We start from the raw sequence: 20,919 nt of genomic DNA, 5'->3' as shown, positions 1-20,919 counted from the left end.
AGTTGCGTAAGAACTTAGCATAACCATAGATGCCCATATTCCAACCCTCCCTTCTTCCCTAGTTATCAGTTATGTTTCCCTCTCTGGATAACTTGGCATTGCCCTATTAGGACTGGCTTTGACTGGGGCATTCAATTCTGAGGGCTGGTACGTGCTGACGTCACTTTTATGGCCCATGTACTCTTGCTAGACCTGATGTCTCGTGCACCTAGGAGGGACTGAAAGCTTTTGGATACTGGCTGTACATACTTGAGACTAGAAGGGTAAACCCATATGCAGAATACTGCAACATAGAAGAGAAGGACATCTATGGTTATGGTAAGTTCTTACACAACTTTTCTTTCCTCAGGTACTTAGTAGAGTACATCCAAGGTTCCATTATTGAGGTACTTTCAGGGTCAGCCACTTCACATATGGTTCCTTTAGAATCCCTAAAAATAAAAAATCAAAGCATATTTTATCACCTATTAACCTTGCACCCAGGGATCCACAGGATTGTCAGGACTTTTCAGATGAACTTTTTAAAGCCCTTTTGGCTTTAAAATCTGCAAAACTCTCTGCATCTACACCTCAGAAAAGGAAGAGTGGCACTTCTTCTGAGGAAGGATTCCTCAGAATCTGACTCTGAGCCTCTGGATTACTCTTCCCATTCTGAGTTTGAGTCTGAACCTGACTCACTCCAAGAAGAACTTTCTTTAGGGGACATCATCCAAAAGACGATGCAACATTTTAATTGAGATGGTAAACAGCTCTCAGAATCTTAAGAAATACTACAGTTTACTATTTGTGGCTTTAATCCTCCTCCTGTACTTCCTGTCTTAGAATCTGTGACAAATGCCTTTTCTTTCTTTCACCTTCTTTAGTACCAGAATCCCATCCCTCTATGCCTAAAAAGCCTGATAGGTGCTCTAAAGCTCCAGATGGTCACAAATGGTTCATTATTAAAATTGCGAGTTGAGATTTCTGCAGATGGAACACTCGAAATGTGGGTTTTCGAATGTCCATCTTGCTGAACATGTCTGTATTGAAAGTTCATATCAGCGAATGCACTGTGCATTCGCTGATATGAACTCGAGGTTCTGTCTTAGATCGCGGTACAGTGCAGTTAGGGCAAATTCATCCCTTTCCTCACTATAGTGCGATCTCAGAGTTGGAATATATAAGTTGCAGGGGGGCTGGGGGGCACAGCCCCCTGCAAGAATGTAAAGTTTAATGTTGTGCAGTATGTTCGTACTGCTGACAATAAGTGCTGGTGTTCCTTTTGTGCTAGGTGCAGAGGAAACCGTTTGTCGATTCTTGTAAAATCAACATTATTGGGTTATTTTCAACAATTACATTTCGTAAATATCAAATTTTGACAAAATATGTCGACGTTTTAGTTCAAAATAGAACTAATCATCGACATTATAATAGTAAACCATCACAAATATCTGTAAAAGTACCCTTCATTTGATACTGAAGTTATTTCTGTCAACTCGGACAAACCATCAAAACTTCTTCTATCCTCAAATGTCTTACCAAATGATAAAGATAGTAGGGTGATAAGACAAGTATAGAAAGAAAGTTTGTTCATCTGCTGCAGTAGCTTTCTGTGATGTTAATTATCATACCCACATGATAGGTACCACCTATTATCCATCTTATTCTTATCTTTCTTAGCACCGGCAGTTGTTGTTGTTGTGTCTTTCGGCTTTTCCCGGTTAGGGGTCGCCACAGCAGAACTCCGGTCCGCTAATGATTGGTAGTTGATTTTTACGTGCCGAGTTACCAGCCCTGACATGCACAACCTTCAATGAAGGTACGCCCATTCATGGATGTCTCCATGCAGAAGACGCTCTAGCTGAGAATCGAACTGGACAGTGTCTTACTGTGAGGCAACAACGCTCCCGCAGCACCACCACCGTTATACCTTGCAAAATATGATTTCTTGTACTTCTGAGGTTGCACTCCATTCTATTCCATGTGCACTTGTTGCTGTAATACTACTTCCAAGACAGCTATTGCTGAATCTGTTCTTTAGAGGTGTTCCTGGCAAAGAGATCCAGTCAGTACCTGAGGATTTCAAAGCTAAGTTTTTAGATTCTCCTTTCAATAAGGATTACCTGTTTGGAGCCATTCTGTACATTTGTAGTAAAATAGAGAAGAGAGGTTAAATTATAGAGAGGTTCAAGCAACTTTTTCTTTCTGCTGTTCCAAAATTTCAAAGAAATTACCCCACTGAACCAAACCCTTTCTATTACAAAAAAGACTAATGGCAAAGCAAACAGTTCCAAAAGAAGTGGAAATACAAACCTAAGTCTGATTAAGAGAGCCAAAGAATCCTTCTCAGGTAAGCCTTCTAGTTTCTGACTACCCCCTTTCTCCCATCTTAGTCTTCCATCCTATAATCATCCAAAAGGGATTCAGGTTACAATAGAATTCCTTGCTATTCAGCATTGCATTTCAGAGGTCTTGTCACAAGAAGTAAAATTTCTAGGAACCATTATCAGACCTATAGTCAGGGACTGTGAAAGAACACATATCACAGCTAAGAAAAGTTCTGAGACAGTTGCAAGAGGCAGGTTTCAATAAACAAAGACAAAATACAGTTCTTATCACAAGAAGTAAAACTTCTAGGAAGCATTATCAGACTGACAGAGAAGACTACTTGTCAGGAAGGGGTGAGGGGCATTCTGCAATAGCCAAAGCCTTTGACAATTTCAGATTTGCATAAGTTCATGGGAATGATCAACTACAATAGGGAATTCATAGAGGACTACACAGAAGCTGCAGTTTCTCTCTATAAAATGTTGGCAGATCAAAAAGTAGAGTTGACTCTACAATGAAGTCGCACTGAGGAAGAGGCATTCAAAATGTTAACGCAGAAGTTGGCACAGGCAGTGGAGCTGATAACTCCCACCAACAAATTACCTTTTGTTTTACTTGCAGCAGCAGGGAAAGACACACACTCGGTGGTGTTATTACAGTCTTGGCTACAGCAGATCTTTACAGACACCTCAGACATAGAGTGGGGAGCAGTGCTACTGCACAACCACAAACAAAACACTGTGCAGGGGAAATGGTCTACACTCAGATGAAGAGACCATATCAACATCAAAGAAATGAGGGCACCACTTCCAGCCCTACAGACCTTCAAAATAGCCCTACTTTTAGCGTGCCAGGGAGTAGGGCTATTTTGAAGGTCTGTTTATGTACGACAGGTTGGGGACGAGATCTTACCCTCTCTGCAGTCTAGCCACACATCTGGACCTTAGCATCAGCACTTCATATTCACCAGCTAGTTGTGTACATTCCTTCATCAGAGAATGTTATGGCAGACAATCTCAGCAGAACTTCAGCACCCTCTTACGAATGGGTACGGTGTATCCCATATCCCAGCTCAAAAAAAAGGTATTTCCTTAGTTAAATCCATTTGCTTACCCAGTTTTCTGACAGAGTACTTTGCAGGGAATTGTTAAAATCTGCCAACTCATAACACTCCCAAAACATATGCTCCCAGTTATCTCTTCTTTTGCATCACACCACTACCATTTACCATCTACCTCGGTCAAAATTCCTTGGAGTCTGCTTGGAGTATAAAAATATATATGCAGAGACTTTCAAGCAAAAATCTAAACCTTCTAGACTTTGTTGCATATGTGGGAGCCATACATATATCCTCCCATTGGTTCCTTATGAATAGCTTATCCAATCTCTTTTCCCATATCTGGAATATTTTGAGAAGACTTGCTTGGCTTTGGTCTCAGAATCTTTCTGAGGAAGTATAGTCCAAGATCTTAACTGTCTTTTAAGTAGAGAGTCTCTTTTTGGCCATTCTGGAGATTAGGCTCATAAGAAGTTTGAGGAAAAGGAAAAACTGATACAAGGAGTGAAGCAACTTTTTTAAACCAAGTAACAGTCTTAACCCTTCCTCAGTCCTCTTTCCCAACAAACAATTTAAACAGTAGAGGACCTTTTCTTCGAGGAGAAAAACAATGGAAAGGAACCACTAAGAAAAAAAGGAAAAGGTTCAAAACTCAAGGACATCCTTCCCAGTCAGCATGATTATTGGCCTGTTCTGGCTCCCTCCCCCAACCCCGGTAACCTTTCCATCTCCTTCAGATTTCAGCTGCCCTTTTGGCATCAGATATTCCCAGACACTAACGTTCAAATGATGATCCAATGAGGATACTCCTGCCAGTGAGAATCCCCCTTCAATTCCTGGGAATCCCTCTTGCCCAAGGAACCAGATTTCTGTGTTCTTTCATTCTACATAACATAATATCCCAAAGTGTAATAAAACCAGTGGCCCTCAGTCTTTGAGCCAGAGGCTATTATTCAAAGATTTTCTAGTTCCTAAACTAGAAAGATCCAGGAGGCCAGTACTAGATCTTTTAGCTTTAAATCTCCATGTCAAGATTAACAAGTTCAGGATGTTGTCACATCAGAATCTTGTTTCCTTGATAGTGCCTGTAGTTTGCATGATAAAACTAGACCTAAAGGGCACCTATTACCACATTCCTATTGCCAAAATGGTCAGGGATTTCTTAAGATTTGCTGTAGCTGGCTTATATTATCCATTCTCTGTTTTACCATTTGGACTCTCCACTGTACCAAAGATAGTTACAAAACACTTAGCTGAAGTCAGCTCATTGCAAATTCCAAGGCATACACATTTTCCTATATTTGGATGATTGTCTAATCTTTACAGATTCTTTTTTGTTCAGCTGTCACGGGTGTCTAAAAACTGTCCAGGAACTTGTACTCAATCTGGTATTTCCTATCAGGTGGCAGAAGTATTTTCTCATCACTTCACACACAATGGTATCCCTGGAATGTTTGTTGAATTCGACAAAGATAAAAGCCTTTCTCCCACCGGACAAAGTAGAAATATTAGTTTTTCCTGAGTTTCTCCCGCCTAAACCAATCATCTGCAAGGGAATTTCTCGGGATTCTAGGGTACGTGGCATTGATTATTGTTCTACCCTTTGCCAGGCTACACAAGGGGAAGACACAGTGGTACCTGAAATCAGTCTGCAGTCAGCCTCTACAACCTTTGAATTTCATGTTCAGTTCTGGGATTTGTGAAGAGGGAGATTGGAAGGTGGATAGCTTGCAATCCAGGTCTTCCATTCTCCCTTTGATCCTCACTCCAGTCAGTCACCACAAATACCTCAGATCTGGCATGGGGAGTGCTTTCAAAAGGAGCTTGCTTTGTGGTGTATTGTAGATGGATAGAAACACACAAATGTCGTGAAGATGTTGGCTGTTATCAATGCTTTGCAGACATTGAATCATATCTGGTCCCAAGAACACCTGCTAGTGTACACCGTCAAAACCAAATAATGTACATAAACCAGGGGATATCAGATCCTACCCCCTTTGCATATAGGCTAGGATGACCTGGAATGTAGCAATTCAGTTCATTCTGACTCTTCAGGCTTCGTATATTCCATCAGAACAAAACCTTTTTTCAGATGAGCACAGCAAGACATGGATAGATCTCCATACAGGAAACTTCATTTTGAAGTCTTCTAAAAATTGATCAGCATGTGGAGAACACCTCAAGTACATCTGTTTGCCTCTTTTAAGAAGAAATAGTTAAGGAAATTATTTTTCAGTTCTCCTTGCAGGCAGGCCTGAAAAGACGGATGCCGTTTCATTCGTTTCCAGGAATGTTCCTGTATGGATTTCAAACTGTTCCACTGATTTATCATAATTCTTGTAAAAATCTGCAAGAACTCCCAAAATTGTAGTTGTGACTCCCTTTAGGTCAAGGCAACAGTGGTCCATCCTTTCTTTTCAATTTGCCAAGGAAATTATCACAAGCTTCCCCATAGACTGGTTTACTCACATGAGACAGGAAGAGTTTGATGCACCCCTGTATGAAAATACTTCATCTAATTGCCTGGATGATATAATTTTGATATTTTTAGGCACCTTTTTTTCTGAAGAAGTGTGACAGGTACCCAAGGAGCAGGTGAGGAAAACTGCTACCAGGAAATCGTATATGTGGTGCCACTAAGAGCAAGATCCTCTGCTGGCCTTGATGCTTCTCGTTCTTGATTATTTGTGTGGGTTACTGTTCAGTTGTTTGCTGTATTCTTCTATAAAGGCAAATTTGTCAGCCATTTCCAACAATGCTCAAGTAAAACAAGTTTTGAAAGCGGTCTTACATTTCTGATCACCAAGGAAACAGATGTCTCCTCCTTGGGATCTCAATTTTGTGCTTGAAAAACTTATACCATCTCCATCCAAACCAGCAAATCAGGCTGATTTGAGATTCTTAACATGGATGACTGTTTTACTCTCTGCTCCGACATCTGCTAAGAGAGTATCTGAGTTATAAGCACTTATGATGAGTTAACCCTACTATATTTTTCACAAAGACAGGGTTTCCTGGAAAACAAGTCGTACTTTTATCCCTAGAGTATTTTCAGAATTTACTTTTAAGCCAGACCATTAACCTCCCAGTTTTCTTTCCTGTACCTAGGGACAGGGAAGAAAGATTCTCTCTGAATGTAGGCAGGCAATTCAGATACTACACAAAACTGGACCTTTCAGGAAAGTTGACCAGCTGTTTGAGGAAAGGGCAACCAGTGTCAAATTTAACTATTTGTTAGTGGTTGTCTCATGCTATTACTTTTTGTTACACTCACCAGAACAAGCCAGTCCCAGAATTACAGCGCATTTATAAAGTACATTGGCTTCTTTGGCTTTCTGGAAAGGGATGGACTCTAAAAACATTACAAAGGCATTAACTTGGTTCTCAGTACATACCTTTCAAGGCATTGTAAATTGGATTCCTTTTTCAGGTCCAGAACCATTCTCCAGGGGCTCCTGGAGTCTTTGGTACTGGGCTCCTCCCTATTTTAAGATGTCTATCAAGGCTATGGTAATCTTCTCACATAGCATAGACTACTGCAGCAGTGATTCATTTCAGAACATAGTACATTTGTGTAAGTAAACTTACCTCAACAGTAAATGTTCTAATGGATGACTGTTGCAATAGCCATCCCTCCCTTCCAGTGCCAGTACCCAGCCTGGAACTACACATCACATGGAATGCCCCAGCGTTTAAGGATCAGACATCTGTCTTACATTGGGCCTTACCACCATGTGTTAGATGCAAGGCAACAGGGTTTTCTCTTTCTCAGGTTCATGTTAAAGAATGGAGTTGGTTCAATATTTATTTTTTATCAAGAACCTGCAAACCACTTCTGATTAGTCATTCATGTCCAAGGTCACTCCCTGCAGCTAAAAAAAGGAGGCATCACTCTCAAGGTAGAGGTAGATTTGTTACACACTGAGGTGAAAGAAGCTGTTGAATACAGTTTCCAAATGTCCTCCTCATTTAGCTTGTGACATGGATTATGACACTTTGTCCTCTAGGTCAACACCTGCCATCGTCTCATTTGGAGAAACTCTCCTCGTGATGGAGTACTTCAGATGAGCAAAAGAGGTCTCACTGACCCCCCCGCCCCCAAAAAAAGATATGTAGACTTTTTTGTCCTGGACACCTCTTCATAGCTACTAGACATTCCTCCACTCCTTGATACTTTTGAAGATGCTTTTTAGAGGGGCCTGTGTTGAACTAGACTCACAGTTCCCTCACACTGAAAAAGCCTGATCTGTTATACAGTGTTCAGAAGCCACACAAATACAAGAAGTTTGTCACAGATCCAATAGTGGTGTTCCTGGGAACTGCCCAAAGGGTCTAAAATAGTTCTAGCCCATAATACTCTCCGTTGCAGAGCAAGCAGCCTCGTAGAGTGAACTAGAATGAAGATTTACATGCCTAGAACACTAACCTTTCAGGGTTCTGAATTATTAGAAATGCTTGATAAAATGTCAAGCTGGAGTCCTGCATGGATTGACAGTTTTTGGAATAGTGTCTAATATAACCCTGAAAGCAAAAGCTAACAAATTTGTGTAAACCCTTTGCCTGTGAATAGGTATGCCATCATGTTGTGAAAATGATGCTGGGCATGAACCAAGCAAGGCTACAGCAACAGGGTCAGTGATCAGACAACATGGCTGGCTAAGGTTACATTTCTTTCCAGAAGATGTGAAAGTGCTGCTTCTTCATGTACTCTGAGACAAAGAGATAGTTTCTGAACCTTATAGAGACAGAGGAGAATGATAAAGCAATGGAGTCAGTGAAGCAGTTAATAGGCCTTCCAGTACCCATGTACAGCATAAACTATCTCCCAAACAATGGATTGTTACTGCCTCCAGGCTAAAGAGAATCAGGTGAAAGGGAAGAAGACATGTCAGAAGGAGTAGTAGCAGAGAAACTAGAAGGGGAAGCTTGTGGGGGGGGGGCTTTGGTGCCAAGACACTGATCAGTAGTAGTTGTGACTGTGTTCTTTCTCACCCACTCCATTCCCAACCAAATACCCACATCAGCCCTTAGATCATGTTGGGCTTCCACAGTCATACAGAACAGAAGGGCGCAGTATGTAGCAATATAGGGATGCACACTATAATTTATGACTGACCCTACCATTCAGGGAATGACTCTGATCACCAAAGATCATGCATACCCTTTGCAGCTGGAGGAAGTGCTACAACAGGCTGTAACAGATAGAGAGAGAGCTCCCAGTACACAGAAGAATACTGGAATTTGCTCCAGGTTTTTAGTGCCAAGAAAAAAAACTTTTGAGACCTTCTCTTGATCTTTTCAGTCTCCACAAATAATTAAAGGTACCAAAGTAATCAACTGCCTTCGCTAGACCAAATCACAGGAGAAGCTGGAGAGTACACTAACCTGTACTGTGACTTTTGTCCAAAGCCTAGGTATGTCGGTCTCTCAGCCTTCCCTAAGTATAACCAAGTTCAAGCGGGAAAGTAGTCTTCTAATGAGCCTTGCTGTATGCTTTTGAAAAAAAAAATGTACCCATCAAAACAAGGTAGACTTTTTGGCTTATTTCTTTCAGCACATGAGCAAGATGGACCAGTTGTCAACAAGGGAATCCATGAGAGTTCTAGATATGTGGCTTTGACAAAACTGCACATAAGGAAATTACGGTGTCTCTCAGGAATGTGTGGCACTAGCTTATCCAGTCCTTGAAAGGAATCATTTAAGCTGCACTGCAGAAAATGATACATTTGTTAAAATTGTAATTTTTACTGTTCATCAACTATAAAGAGAATCTTATGTCTGATGTGAATGAAACCTTGTAACTTTTCAGTGATCTAGCTTGAGAAATTTTGTTACAGCACATCATGTAATGGGACAGTGTCATACATATATTTTACATCTTTTAACAATCCTTTTTTTAATTTATTTATTTCTGGGGTGATTTTTTTTGCACCAAAGTAAGTTTACATAATTAAAAATCAGTCCTAGATTACTCCAGCTTCAGTAGATGCCAATACTAATAAGGAAAAAATTTTTTTGTTCAATTGCTTAATTCATAGACATGATGAACTCACTGTGCTTTAAAGTCAGTTTTGCACACTTGACGGATACTCTATTTTATGGTGTGCTTCATTTCTCAGCAGCATGCCAAATAAATAGTCACTGTGTTCAGATATGTGTCCTGGTATGTAAAGGAAAACGGGGAAAATTCTGAAAAATTATGTCTGCATATGTGAAAAGCAGCAGTGCTGAAATGCTTGTTCTGTTATAATTGTCAGAGGGGAGCTTGAAGAGTTTTATCACCAATAATAAAGCTGTTATTTTTCATGTCATTTCAGTGTATAGCTGTGTTTTTCTAGGAATGCACCCATTCTCTAAAGGCTTTTGGAAAAAGGATCATTATGTTTTACATCATGATACTCCATTTATCAGTCACTCATGAAAGTGACTTGTAACACAGGAGCAACATTGCATTTATTTTACTGATGCCTTGCACAGAACTTGGGGGGAGGTTATTTCTGGAGTTTGTATGCCTTCATGTTGTCCTCATGGGTTTTTGCCAGGGGTTTTGGTTTCCACCAACATCCCAAAGATATACCATTGCATTATGTGCCATATGATTAACTTAAGTGTATGCTGTAGCTTGTCCAGCATATCCATAATATTATGCTACCTTGTTGACCTTTTTTGCTGTGTTTTAATAACTGGAAATAATGTAGATTGCCTATAGATGTGCTTGTTTTGTGTGTGCCCATCTGTCTGTTCATCCATACTGTTGTGACCAGATTGTGATTATGTATTTATTTGTTTTTATTTACTGGGGAAGTCCGCTGGGAACTGAAATGCCCATTTTCAGTGGGAGCCCCCGCAGAAAAGCTCCAAAACAAGGGCAGAAATGCATTTTTTGACAATTTAAAATAAAAACAGTCAGCAAACATTATTTACAAAGTATTTCAAAGCAACTGATCCATAAACATTATTTACAAAGCATATCAGATTAAAAGGAAATACATTTTTTTTCAATATTTTGTGAGTATAATCAAAAATACTATATTATTACACTTGTATAGTATCCAAAGTGGACCAAGTTAGGATTGCATACTTCAAACAAGAGGTGTGATACAGTTGCATAGTTTAATTATCAGGGTGATATTTTAGGTTGGATTTGAATTGTTGCAGGTTATTTAAAAGCCTGTATATGGTTTTGAAGTTTGTGCCATGCCTTGGAGATGGCGAAAGGAATAAATATGCCTTTTGCTTACCAAGAAACCTTGTTCATCTGAAACTCTGAATAGGATAAAGAGCATATTATAGAACGAATATAGCTATCATACTAAATAGCTACTAAAGCAGCTGTTTCAGAAATGAACTGGAAATTTTAACTACCACTGAGCAAGACTTATCCCAGCAAAGGCTCTATACAGCATATTTGAGAAGAGGAGAAAGCATCATGTTGTAGCACAATTCATCAAATTGATTTTGAGTTGATTATGAATCCTGTTAAAATAAAAACGGATCATTTGCATTTTTACCTTGTGTTTTATCACTCACTGCTTACCAAACCATCTGCAGTCTTGTGGCTGGTTAGTTCTCCCTTCCTTGGGGTGAAAGCCACCGATAGGAATCAGTCATCTAGGTAGCCATCAGGGCTTTTCTGAGGTGGGGTCTAACTAGTCACCCCTTGGCTGATGACATGCATAATACATACATATATTCTTACATTAGGGACTGTCATTGTTCTAACAGCAAGATTTGCACACTTTTGTACACACCTTCTCCAATATGTAACATATCCTTGTACATCTTGCCAGAAGCTGTGCACAATTCCCTGGTCTATTTAGTACATGTTCTGCCATCCTTGCAGGATCTGGCATTGCAATAGGTTGGATTGCCATCCTTTCATGGGATGGATGAGATGACATTTGGTACTTATGCCCCATCAACCTGTCTCCTCCCACACCCAAGTTGCTAACTGAATTCTGTCAATCAAGGTCATAGTAAAAAATGTTATAGCCTCTATACCACAGAGCTGAACAATATTTTTTTCTTGATATGTACTTAGCACTTCTACATTAAAATGCAGTAAGCTATGCAGTAATGTAGAAGTGATGACATTAGTAATGAAGAGGGTTACATCCACAGTGACTGAAGAGTTCACTGATGCATCCTGCTGGATATCATGACAGGCTGTCCACTGAGTTTCCTACTACAGATGCACTATATTCATAAACAGCTTGTAAATAATTAAATTGCCGATACTGTGGAAATCTGCTGAGACAGCAGCCCCTTTTTCTGAGATGTAACAAATTATAAACTGCATCAAAGCACTGATGTATTATAAGTAAATTTCTTCAGCTGTGCTGTACTGTCTTGTTATATAGATGTTTGTATGCAGAATTCTGTACACAGAGTTCAGTGTTTCTTTTGCATCATAGATTTATACATTTACTGATGAGAATGTAGCTTGATCAGCATTACTAATATCTGTTCAGCAACTTTAACAGTTAAGCTTGTAATTTTTTTTCAGGTTCACCTTGTTCCAAAGGGGCTGGCTAGAAAACGAATATGGAATAAAAAGTATCCTATATGTATTGAACTTGCCAAACAAGATGACTTTATGTCAAAGGCTCAGATAGAAAAAGAAAGTTCAGAAGAGAAACCACTTTCTGAAAAAGCGGACCAAGTAGGTGAAGAGCAGAAAAAAACAGTTTGTCAAGATGGACTGAAGAGTTCTAATCAGAAAGACCTAGTGCTGTATCTCTTTGGAAGGACTGGCAGGGAGAAAGAGGAGTGGTTTCAAAGGTTCCTTATAGCTTCAAAACCCAGATCTGAGTCCAAGAAGACAACCAGCATATCAGGAAGTAAGCCAGGTACTGAAGCATTACAGTAAAGGTTGATCAGAATTGAAATAAACACAAATGTCCCAAACGTCTGCGTCATAGATTGGTAAGAGTACAAAATTCTTTCCTAAAGTCTAGTAAAATATATGCTGCCTGTCCTTTGATTGCAGTATCATAGTGGCTCAGTGATTATTTCTGCTTCCTGTCCTTGTACATGTTGGTGTGAATGACCTGAGATGTACCTTCCTGGACTACATGAAAAGAGACATGGAAGAGCTCTCTGATCATATAGCCCAGGCAGGTATGACCCTGACCCTGAGTAGCATCCTACCCTCACCAAGAATGATGCCACAGTATAAAGAAAAAAAATGATCAACTTCAACAATTGGCTAAGTTTCTGGTGTCCTTCAAAGGGCATCCAGTATCTGTCTGCCTGGGAAGACATGCTCGCTGAGCCACGTTGCTTTGCAAGCGATGGCTTGCACCTGTCACCCTTAGGCTTTCGAATACTGGCAAAGGTGCTTGCCACCCCCATAGTGCCTTTTTTTTTAGGCAAGGCTCAAAAGACAAACCCACCACCATAAATAGCACAAGTAACAACAAACTGAGGGTAATGTTACTCAAAGCCAGAAGTCTAAACCTCATAATGCATGCACTCGAGGCACTCCTCAGTATGGAGAACATTGATATCTGTGCAGTAACAGAAACCTGGTTTAAGGCTCCAGAGAGCACCCCAGCACTACCAGGCTATAACTCATACCATACCTTTCGGCCACAGAACCCAGACTGAAACACAAAAGGCAGGTGTGTATCCATATTCATCAAGGCTACTCACACCTCCAGGTTAGTGGCGCAGCACGATGCGTCGGAGATCATCCAAGTGCAACTAACAACGGGCAAAACTGCAATCCAAATTGTAGCTTGCTACAGATCACCCACCATGACCCAGGACCCCCATTTCGCATTTCTGGAGACACTGAGAAATATGAAGGTCCTACCAAACACCCTAATACTGGGTGATTTCAACTACCGAAACATTAACTGGGAGAACTACTCAAGTACTAACTCCCTTGCCCAACCCTTCCTAGAATTTATAAACTCAAACGCCCTGAATCAACTGGTCAACACCCCCACCAGAGGGAACAACATATTGGACTTGGTTATCACCAACATGGGTGACCGGTGTTCCACACCTGACATCAACCCCTCACTGGTTAGATCAGACCATAGACTAATCACTCTGGATATTCACATTCCGCCCCCAACCCCAATCAAGGAAACACAGTGAAAAACTTTTCTAAAGCAAACTTCACGTTGCTTAAGACTGAGGTGGAAAGGTTCACAGCCCCCACGCCAATGGACAATACTGTCCAAGCTGCTGAAACCTATACATAGGCACTCTGTGATCATCTGCAGGAATGCATGGATCATGCTATCCCAAGTAAAACTAAGACTCACTCCTCCAAGAAAAGGAAACCAGTCTGGTGGACCCCTGCCATAAACAGGCTCTACAATAGGAGGAGGAAACTAGTACAGATAAATGCAAATCCCTAGAAGGAAAGGCACCCCTGATCAGTATCGGCAAGAAACTACGATCCCTCATTAAATCATCCAAGGCTAGCTTCAAAAGAAAGATTGCCAAGGACTCCAAAGATAACCACAAAGCTATGTCAAGAACCTAAGTGGAAACTCTCAGATCTGCTCTGAGTTGGTGTAGAATGGCACAAAATACACTGAACCGACTGATATTGCCAACATTTTGGCAAACAGATTCAGTGCAAACTTCACCCCCTAAAGGGCCCATAACCATGCCAGAAGAATGTAAGGCCCTGGCAATCACCGACACACAGGTTAAAACAGCCCTATCCAAAGCACGGCCTCAATGGGACCAGACGGTGTCCCAGGCTGTGTCTTACAAGAGCTCCAAAATGAACTAATCCCTCACCTAAACACACTGTTCAAACTAAGCCTCTCTACAGGCTACGTACCTACAGAGTGGAGCACAGCAACAGTTATCCCACTCCACAAAGGTGGCGCCACCACGGACCCCAGGAACTATCACCCTGTAAGCCTGACTAGCCTGGTCTGCAAGGCTATGGAGTGCATCATCATCATGGAACTCATTAGCAGAGACATTGGGAACCTCCAAACTTTGGACCCCACCCAGTTTGGCTTTGTTAAGGGCAGATTATGCCTCCTAAACCTGGTGGACATCTTTGAGACCATTACCAAGGCATTAGATGAGGATAAGGTGGTCCACACAGCCTACCTAGACCTCGCAAAGGCTTTCAACACCATTCCCCATTCTGGTTTTATAGACAAACTCACCAACCTGAACATTAACCCCTACGTCACGAGATGGGTTGCAAATTGGCTCATGGACAGAACCCACACGGTGAGAGTTGCAGACTCTAAACCGGTTACAAGTGGCATCCCAGAGGGTTCAGTCCTAGGACCCCTCAAGTTTGGTATATACTTCTCAGAGGTACAGGCAAGCACAGGAGGACGTTGGCTGACCAAATTCGCTAATGACTGCAAAATAGGGGCCATAATTGATTCTCCGGCTGATACAGACACCCTCCAGAAGGGTCTCACTGAGACAGATATCTGGTGTCATAATCATGGCCTCAAGCTGAATGCCAATAAGTGCATAGTCATCCCCTTTGGAAAAAACAAAGTGCCCGCAAACTACCACATAGGTTGGCAGTCCCCTGAATACAGAAAACGTAATAAGGGATCTGGGCACCCAAGTAGATAGCAATCTCTCCTTTGATAATCATATTGCCAAGGTGGTTAGAAAATCCTTCTGCGCGGCCCACATAATCTCAAAAGGCTTCTCATCCAGAACAAAGGAGGTTATTGTGCCTCTCTACTCATCACTTAGACCCATTATAGAATACAACGCCCCATTTGGGATATTACCTTACAAGACACCTGCAACAGCTGGAAAGACCACAAAAGTACCTCAACAAGAGGATTACTTGACTCAAACAGATGACCTATGCAGCCCGACTAAAGAAACTCCAGCTGTACTCTGTTGCATACCACTTACTCAGAGGTGATCTCTGCTTGACATACAAGACCATGTCCAATCCAGAGTTGATGGATATTCCCCACCTAAAAAAAAAACAAATCCCTGTGAGCCACATGCTCTAGGGATATAAACCTTACCACAAAGTTAAATAGGACGTGCTAGAGGGATAGATTCCTGACCCAGAGACTCCCCATGCTTTGGAACAAGATTCCAATATAAATCAGGCAGTGCCTCTCACTAGCACTGTTCAAGAGAAACCTTGACGGGTGGATAGGTAACAGAAAATTTACCTCTGGGATCACTGCAGTGGCTCTGCTGGACAGAGGCGCAGGGAACTAATGGCTCTGCTGGTCAGAGGCACAGGGAACTAATCTAAGGGGGTGGCGAAAGCCAACACACTCAGGGTAGGCTTATAAATGTCCTTGGGCAGATAGCCTAGTACTTACCTATGAACCTATGCCTCCAAGGCCCAGGATTCAGTCCTCTGACCTTTGATTTATGTTTGTGTGAATGTAATCTGGGTACTCTTGTATCATTATTTGAGACCTGTCACTGTAGCAGTAACTAATTACATATGGGTTTCTTCTCACCGGCTTATTTGTGTGATCTGCTCAGTTTCTGTTGTCTGTTTATATCCCTTTTAAGAATCAATGCTCTCCTGCACTAAAGCCAGGACTGATATGAATACACTTTCATTGTTTCTTGCATATTCAAAACCATTAGCAATGTGTCTGCAGCTTTCATGTTTATGGAGTTCATTCTTTTACGCCGAACTTATTTATTGTTACGTGTAATACTGAGTGATTCTTAAGCCATACCTAAGCACTGATGCGATCTGGTCTTGTGATAGGGACTAACAGGGGACAATGCCGGCCATATTAAAGAACCATGGGAGAAGGTAAAACAGATTTTAAAAGCTGTTAGAACTTTATTGTGCTACTTATAATGGAAAGTGTGGCAAAATTAAGTGCTTTAACTTTTAAAGCAATTAGTTGTACAGTGGGACACTTCATATGTTCATCATTCCCACTGCTTCAGTGGAATTTTGGGTTATCTCTTAAGATAATCAAGTACTGGTCGGCTTTCAAAGGCTCAGACTGCCTTCTCTCTCTTCCTGTGACAGCTGATTGGTTCAGCCTATCCTGAGAGCAAAATGTTTAACTATCACAGGAAGTGTGTTAAGTCTTTTTCTGCCATTCAAAGAAATCTTCTGACTCTTCACAAGATCCACTGCTGATTTTTGCAGCTTACCAGTCAGGCTCAATTTGTGGCCCCTCTTCCTCTACTTTCTTTATTAGATTTATTGTTTTGTTTCTATTTTTATGTTTATGTAAAAAGTAAATATTTATTTTAATTTTTTTATCTCTGTCAGTGTTTACAGGAATTTCTGTTTGTAGCAGTTTTTATTTGTCTTCTGTCTTTGACAAATGTTTGTTTTTACTGTTTCTGTGGAAACTTTTGGTATTTCTTTCAGAGCTGCAGTGTGTATGTGTGCTGTTTCTCATTAGAGGCCTGTCTTTACAGTTGTTACTCTCTCTAATTTCATATTTTGACATGGAAATATTGCAGATCTTTGATTTTGTCAGCATTTATAAATTATTTACTATATTTATGACTTTGCTCTTCATATTTTTAATATCAAATCGTGATTTTACTAGAATGCAGTTATTTGAATGCACTATGAAGATTTTAATCACTCTGACAAGATAATATAGTTTAAATTGCTATTAAACTTTATCTTATAGCTGTTTACTTGATTTAAGTGCGTAGAACTAATTTTAACACTGTTTTGGCACATTGGTTTCTCTGGAGTTTGATCTTGTGTACTGGAAAATCTTTAGCTTCTGTCAGTTGCAAAAGAATTCTGAACACATTTCAAGCTGTTTTGTTTTTTTGTGATGCTAACACAGTTTGTCAAAGTTTAGTTACATGGGGACATACTTATTACTAGAAGTTTTCAGTGTTTATTGAGCTGCATTGTCAAGTACTGTCTATCATTCTGAATGTTTTCTCCTGTGCCTTGATTGATCCTAACTCTGGTAACCCCATCTCCACCCCCCATCAAATCACGTTGCACCCGAAAAGAAGAAACAAAATAAAAATATGCCTCTCTCTATGGTTACTTATTCTGTTGGGGTCACTGCTCAGCCTACAGAACACTTAGTATTTGCTCAATCTCCATCTAGTGTAGCTTTGCTGGCCATTATGGAACCGTGCTTAGACACACCCTCCTGGGCTGTTCCGGTATGTGGTGCTGGTTTAGGAGAACCAAACCTTTTAGATGCAGGAGTAGTGGTCCAGGGTAAGAGACTCCTTGCCAACCAGACATACTACTCTGTCCCCAGAGCTTTTATCTACTAGTGAAGTTTACAAGAAAAAAAAAGAAACTTCATACAGCTGATAAATCCCATTATAACTGTTTGTAAGGCTGATGTGGTTTCCTTGTCTAAGTGTGTTCTGTAGACAGCTAATGCTGGTGGTTGTGTTCCCATCCATGGCTCAAGTGCTGGGCTGGCTACACACCTTTCTGTTTCAGTGAATGTTGAATCTGAGTTGACAATGAGTCCAGCCATTCTGTCCTTCAGAAAAGGGACCTGAGCTCAAGTCCAAACAAGTGTTCACTTTTCTTTAGATGATTGCTAGATTCAGTGATGTTTTTTGCTTGATAATCTGGAACTACCCCAGAGCTAGGCCAGGTATATCACCTTACTGAGGACAAGATGTCCAGTTCTGCAACTACCCCCACCCCACCTTACTGACCTTGGAAGATTGGAAGATGTTTCTAAAGCTGCTTGCAGGACACCCATTATCTATTTCAGCAGTCCCTAAAGAGGTTCAGAAAATATAGGATCTCCTTGGATATGACAGGTGTGTTTTCCCATTTGATTGTTAACCTACCTGCAGTCTCCCCAAACTGCCTGATCACTTAAGTCCTTGGCTGCATCTAATCCAACACCCTCTGATAAAGACAGAAAAATGGTTTGATCTTCAGAGTAACTGGATGTCTCTTTCTAGTAATACAGCCTTTAGAATGTTATCTTATTAAGGCTATACGTGGAAATTTATTTTACAGTGGGGACACAATGTGGATGATTTTGCTGCATCCTTACTTGCAGAGCAAAAGTCTTACATCAATGATATTTTTTTTATTTGACTCAGGCTTCGAAACATTCCTTGTGAGGCATGCTTCAATGTGCATATGCAGTCTCGAGAAGTGCTGCTTCTTCTGTTTTAAGATGGTATGATTTGTTACGTAATCAGAACTTCTCTGATTTGCTGAAATTTTGAATGCATCTTTAAGTTATGAATTGGTGTTTGGGATCTCTGTTAAACATTCTCAAATAGTGAGATGATAATGGCAAATTAATGCATGGGGTATCTAGGATGTTTTATGTACCCAACATCTCCCCAAATAAGGCATGTTTCTTCAAGGAGCAGAACAAACAAAAATCCCAACCAAACAAAAGTCAGAGATCCAAAAAGAAATGGCAGGAGAATAATTTTTTGAAAGCAAACAGAGAGATTCCTTTCCAAAAAAAAAGAACCAACCCCCCTGCAAAAGAATGACTGTGCTGAGTTGCAGAACACCCCTACTTCCCTCCTGCCCTTCCTTCTCTTTGTGTCTCTGAACCCTGCAGTCTGGCTGCAAATGGTCTCGGACAGATAGGTTCTGAGAATAATTAGGAGAGGATGCACTTAGCAATGGATAGAAAATTCTCCCCCTTTCATGGGAATTTCCCCATACCTTCCAGACCAGACAGAGTTGTTTCCTCAACTTATCCATCACATTGTAGAAGCAGAAGTCATAGAACTAGCGATACACAAAGGTAAAGGATTTTACTCTAGAATCTTTTTTGGTTCCAAAAAGGATGCAGTCCTGGAGAGACATCCTAGATTTGTCCTTTCAGAACTTTTACAAAAATGTTTGTAAATTCAGAATGCTCATTTTACAGTCAGTGCTAGTGTTGCTTCCAGGCCAGTGTTTCATGCTGACTGTAGTTCTCAAGTGCACATAGCGCATTTCTTTTTCTCAATTTCAGACATTTTTGTTGCTCCCATTTTCAAAACATTTGTGATATTTGCTGTGTCTGGCTTGTATTATATTTTTTTTTGTGTTGCCCTTTGAATTGTCTACTGCACTTCCAAGTGTTTACAAACTGCCTGGCCCCAGTGTTTGCTTATTGCAGAACCCTAGGCATCCACATTTTCCTTATTTAGACAACTTAGTGATTTGTGCAGTTACTGTATCCAGATGCTTGGAGTCCTTAGACAAGGTTGCATCCCTTTCTTCCCAGCTCATATCATCTCTATGAATTGTTTTTTTGAAGTGTTGCCCAGAATAGTAAAAAAGAAGGCCTTCCTGCCAGAAGGCAAAGTTCTGACTTATCAGGGCATTTTCTTGGAATTCACACTTCTACATGTGACCTCAGCAAGAGAGTTCCTCAAAATTCCAGATGTCACGTCGCCAGTGATTCTCATGATGCCTGCCACTAGCCAGACTACATTTAAGAAAAATTCAGTGGTACTTGAAGAATTGTTTCACCCAGCACCTTCGTCTCTTGATATTGCAGGTACAAGTACTGGGATTTGTGAAAGTGGAACTACAGTGTTGGAGGGCTCAACTGTCCCTGAATCCAGGACTCACTTTCTCTCTTCACACCCAAGTCCAATCTGTCCAGACTGAATCTTCAGATTTGCGTGGGGAGTAGTGCCCATGGGAATTCAAGTGCAAGACACACAAACTTAATAGTTGTTGGCAGGGATTAATACCTTAAAAGTTCTTCACATAATGACTCTAGGTCCTCTTCAAATGGTCATAGATAACATTACTTTTTTGTGGTACCTGAACAAACAAGAGGGTACAAGGTTATACCCTCTTTGTCAGTTGTCAGTCATGACCTAGGAGCTGGCTATACAGCATTCTGTGACTCTTCAAGCCTTGTACATTCATCAGAGGAAAACGGTGACAGACAGACTAAGCAGATCCTAAGAGAAAAAAGCAGACACCACCAATACGAAAAAAAACTCAAAAACACTGGAAACTGGTTCAGCAAACAAACGGCGGCTAATACTTAAGAGAGGCCACTGCACAAGATAAATCTAAGTATTTTCATTCTTTAATAATATAAGACAGAACTTCATCAGAACTGATAGCCTGAATGATTCTGTTTTGATTCCCTTTAGGCACTTGTTCCATGAGGAAGTGCAGTAGGTATTTAAGGAGGCAAGAAAACTGGCTACTAGAAAATCTTATGATCTTTTGTTAATTTTTATTCATTCCTCAACTAATGATATCGGATTTACTAGCTCGTGGCCTCCAACAAACTCTCGAGCTCCTTCCCTACCCATAATGCACCACCCTTAACATTTCTCAGATATTGTTTGCCGCTTTAGTGTGTAGACATGGTCGCCTTCAGCTCTCTAGTCTATACTGGGAGATGAATCTGTTTTTGATATTTCCTTTCTAAAAACTTTTAATGTACGACTATTTCTGTAATCTTTAATTTTAAATTTAAGTAGGTTCTACTGTTCCTTTCTTAACACTTTGAGTGTAAACTTTCCTACCATCGTTGGTAGGCCTACCTTTCCTTCCCTTCACCCTTTTACACTTAGTGCATTATTCTTTCATTACCATAGTTGGTATTTTTGTCTGTATCTACAAAATTATTGCAGATGTTCTTCATCTCACATTGCTGCAGTCC

The 20,919-nt window shown here is 40.6% G+C and overlaps 1 protein-coding gene across 3 annotated transcripts in view; it reads left to right on the top strand.

Annotated features, from left to right (window-relative positions):
- Positions 1-20,919, top strand: part of TEX2 (testis expressed 2) — a 1,745,284-nt gene that overhangs the window by 778,055 nt on the left and 946,310 nt on the right. For all 3 annotated transcript variants that reach the window (XM_044068055.1, XM_044068056.1, XM_044068054.1), the window contains one exon: positions 11,871-12,213. In XM_044068055.1, coding sequence (XP_043923990.1) covers positions 11,871-12,213 — 343 coding nt within the window. The remainder of the gene's footprint in view (positions 1-11,870; positions 12,214-20,919) is intronic.

The sequence above is a fragment of the Protopterus annectens genome, chromosome 4.part0, assembly GCF_019279795.1.
Source record: "Protopterus annectens isolate FY-2018-M chromosome 4.part0, PAN1.0, whole genome shotgun sequence".
NCBI classification, from domain to species: Eukaryota; Metazoa; Chordata; order Ceratodontiformes; family Protopteridae; genus Protopterus; species Protopterus annectens.
Note: the sequence above shows the minus strand (reverse complement) of the source record. Positions and strands in the feature narration are given on the sequence as shown.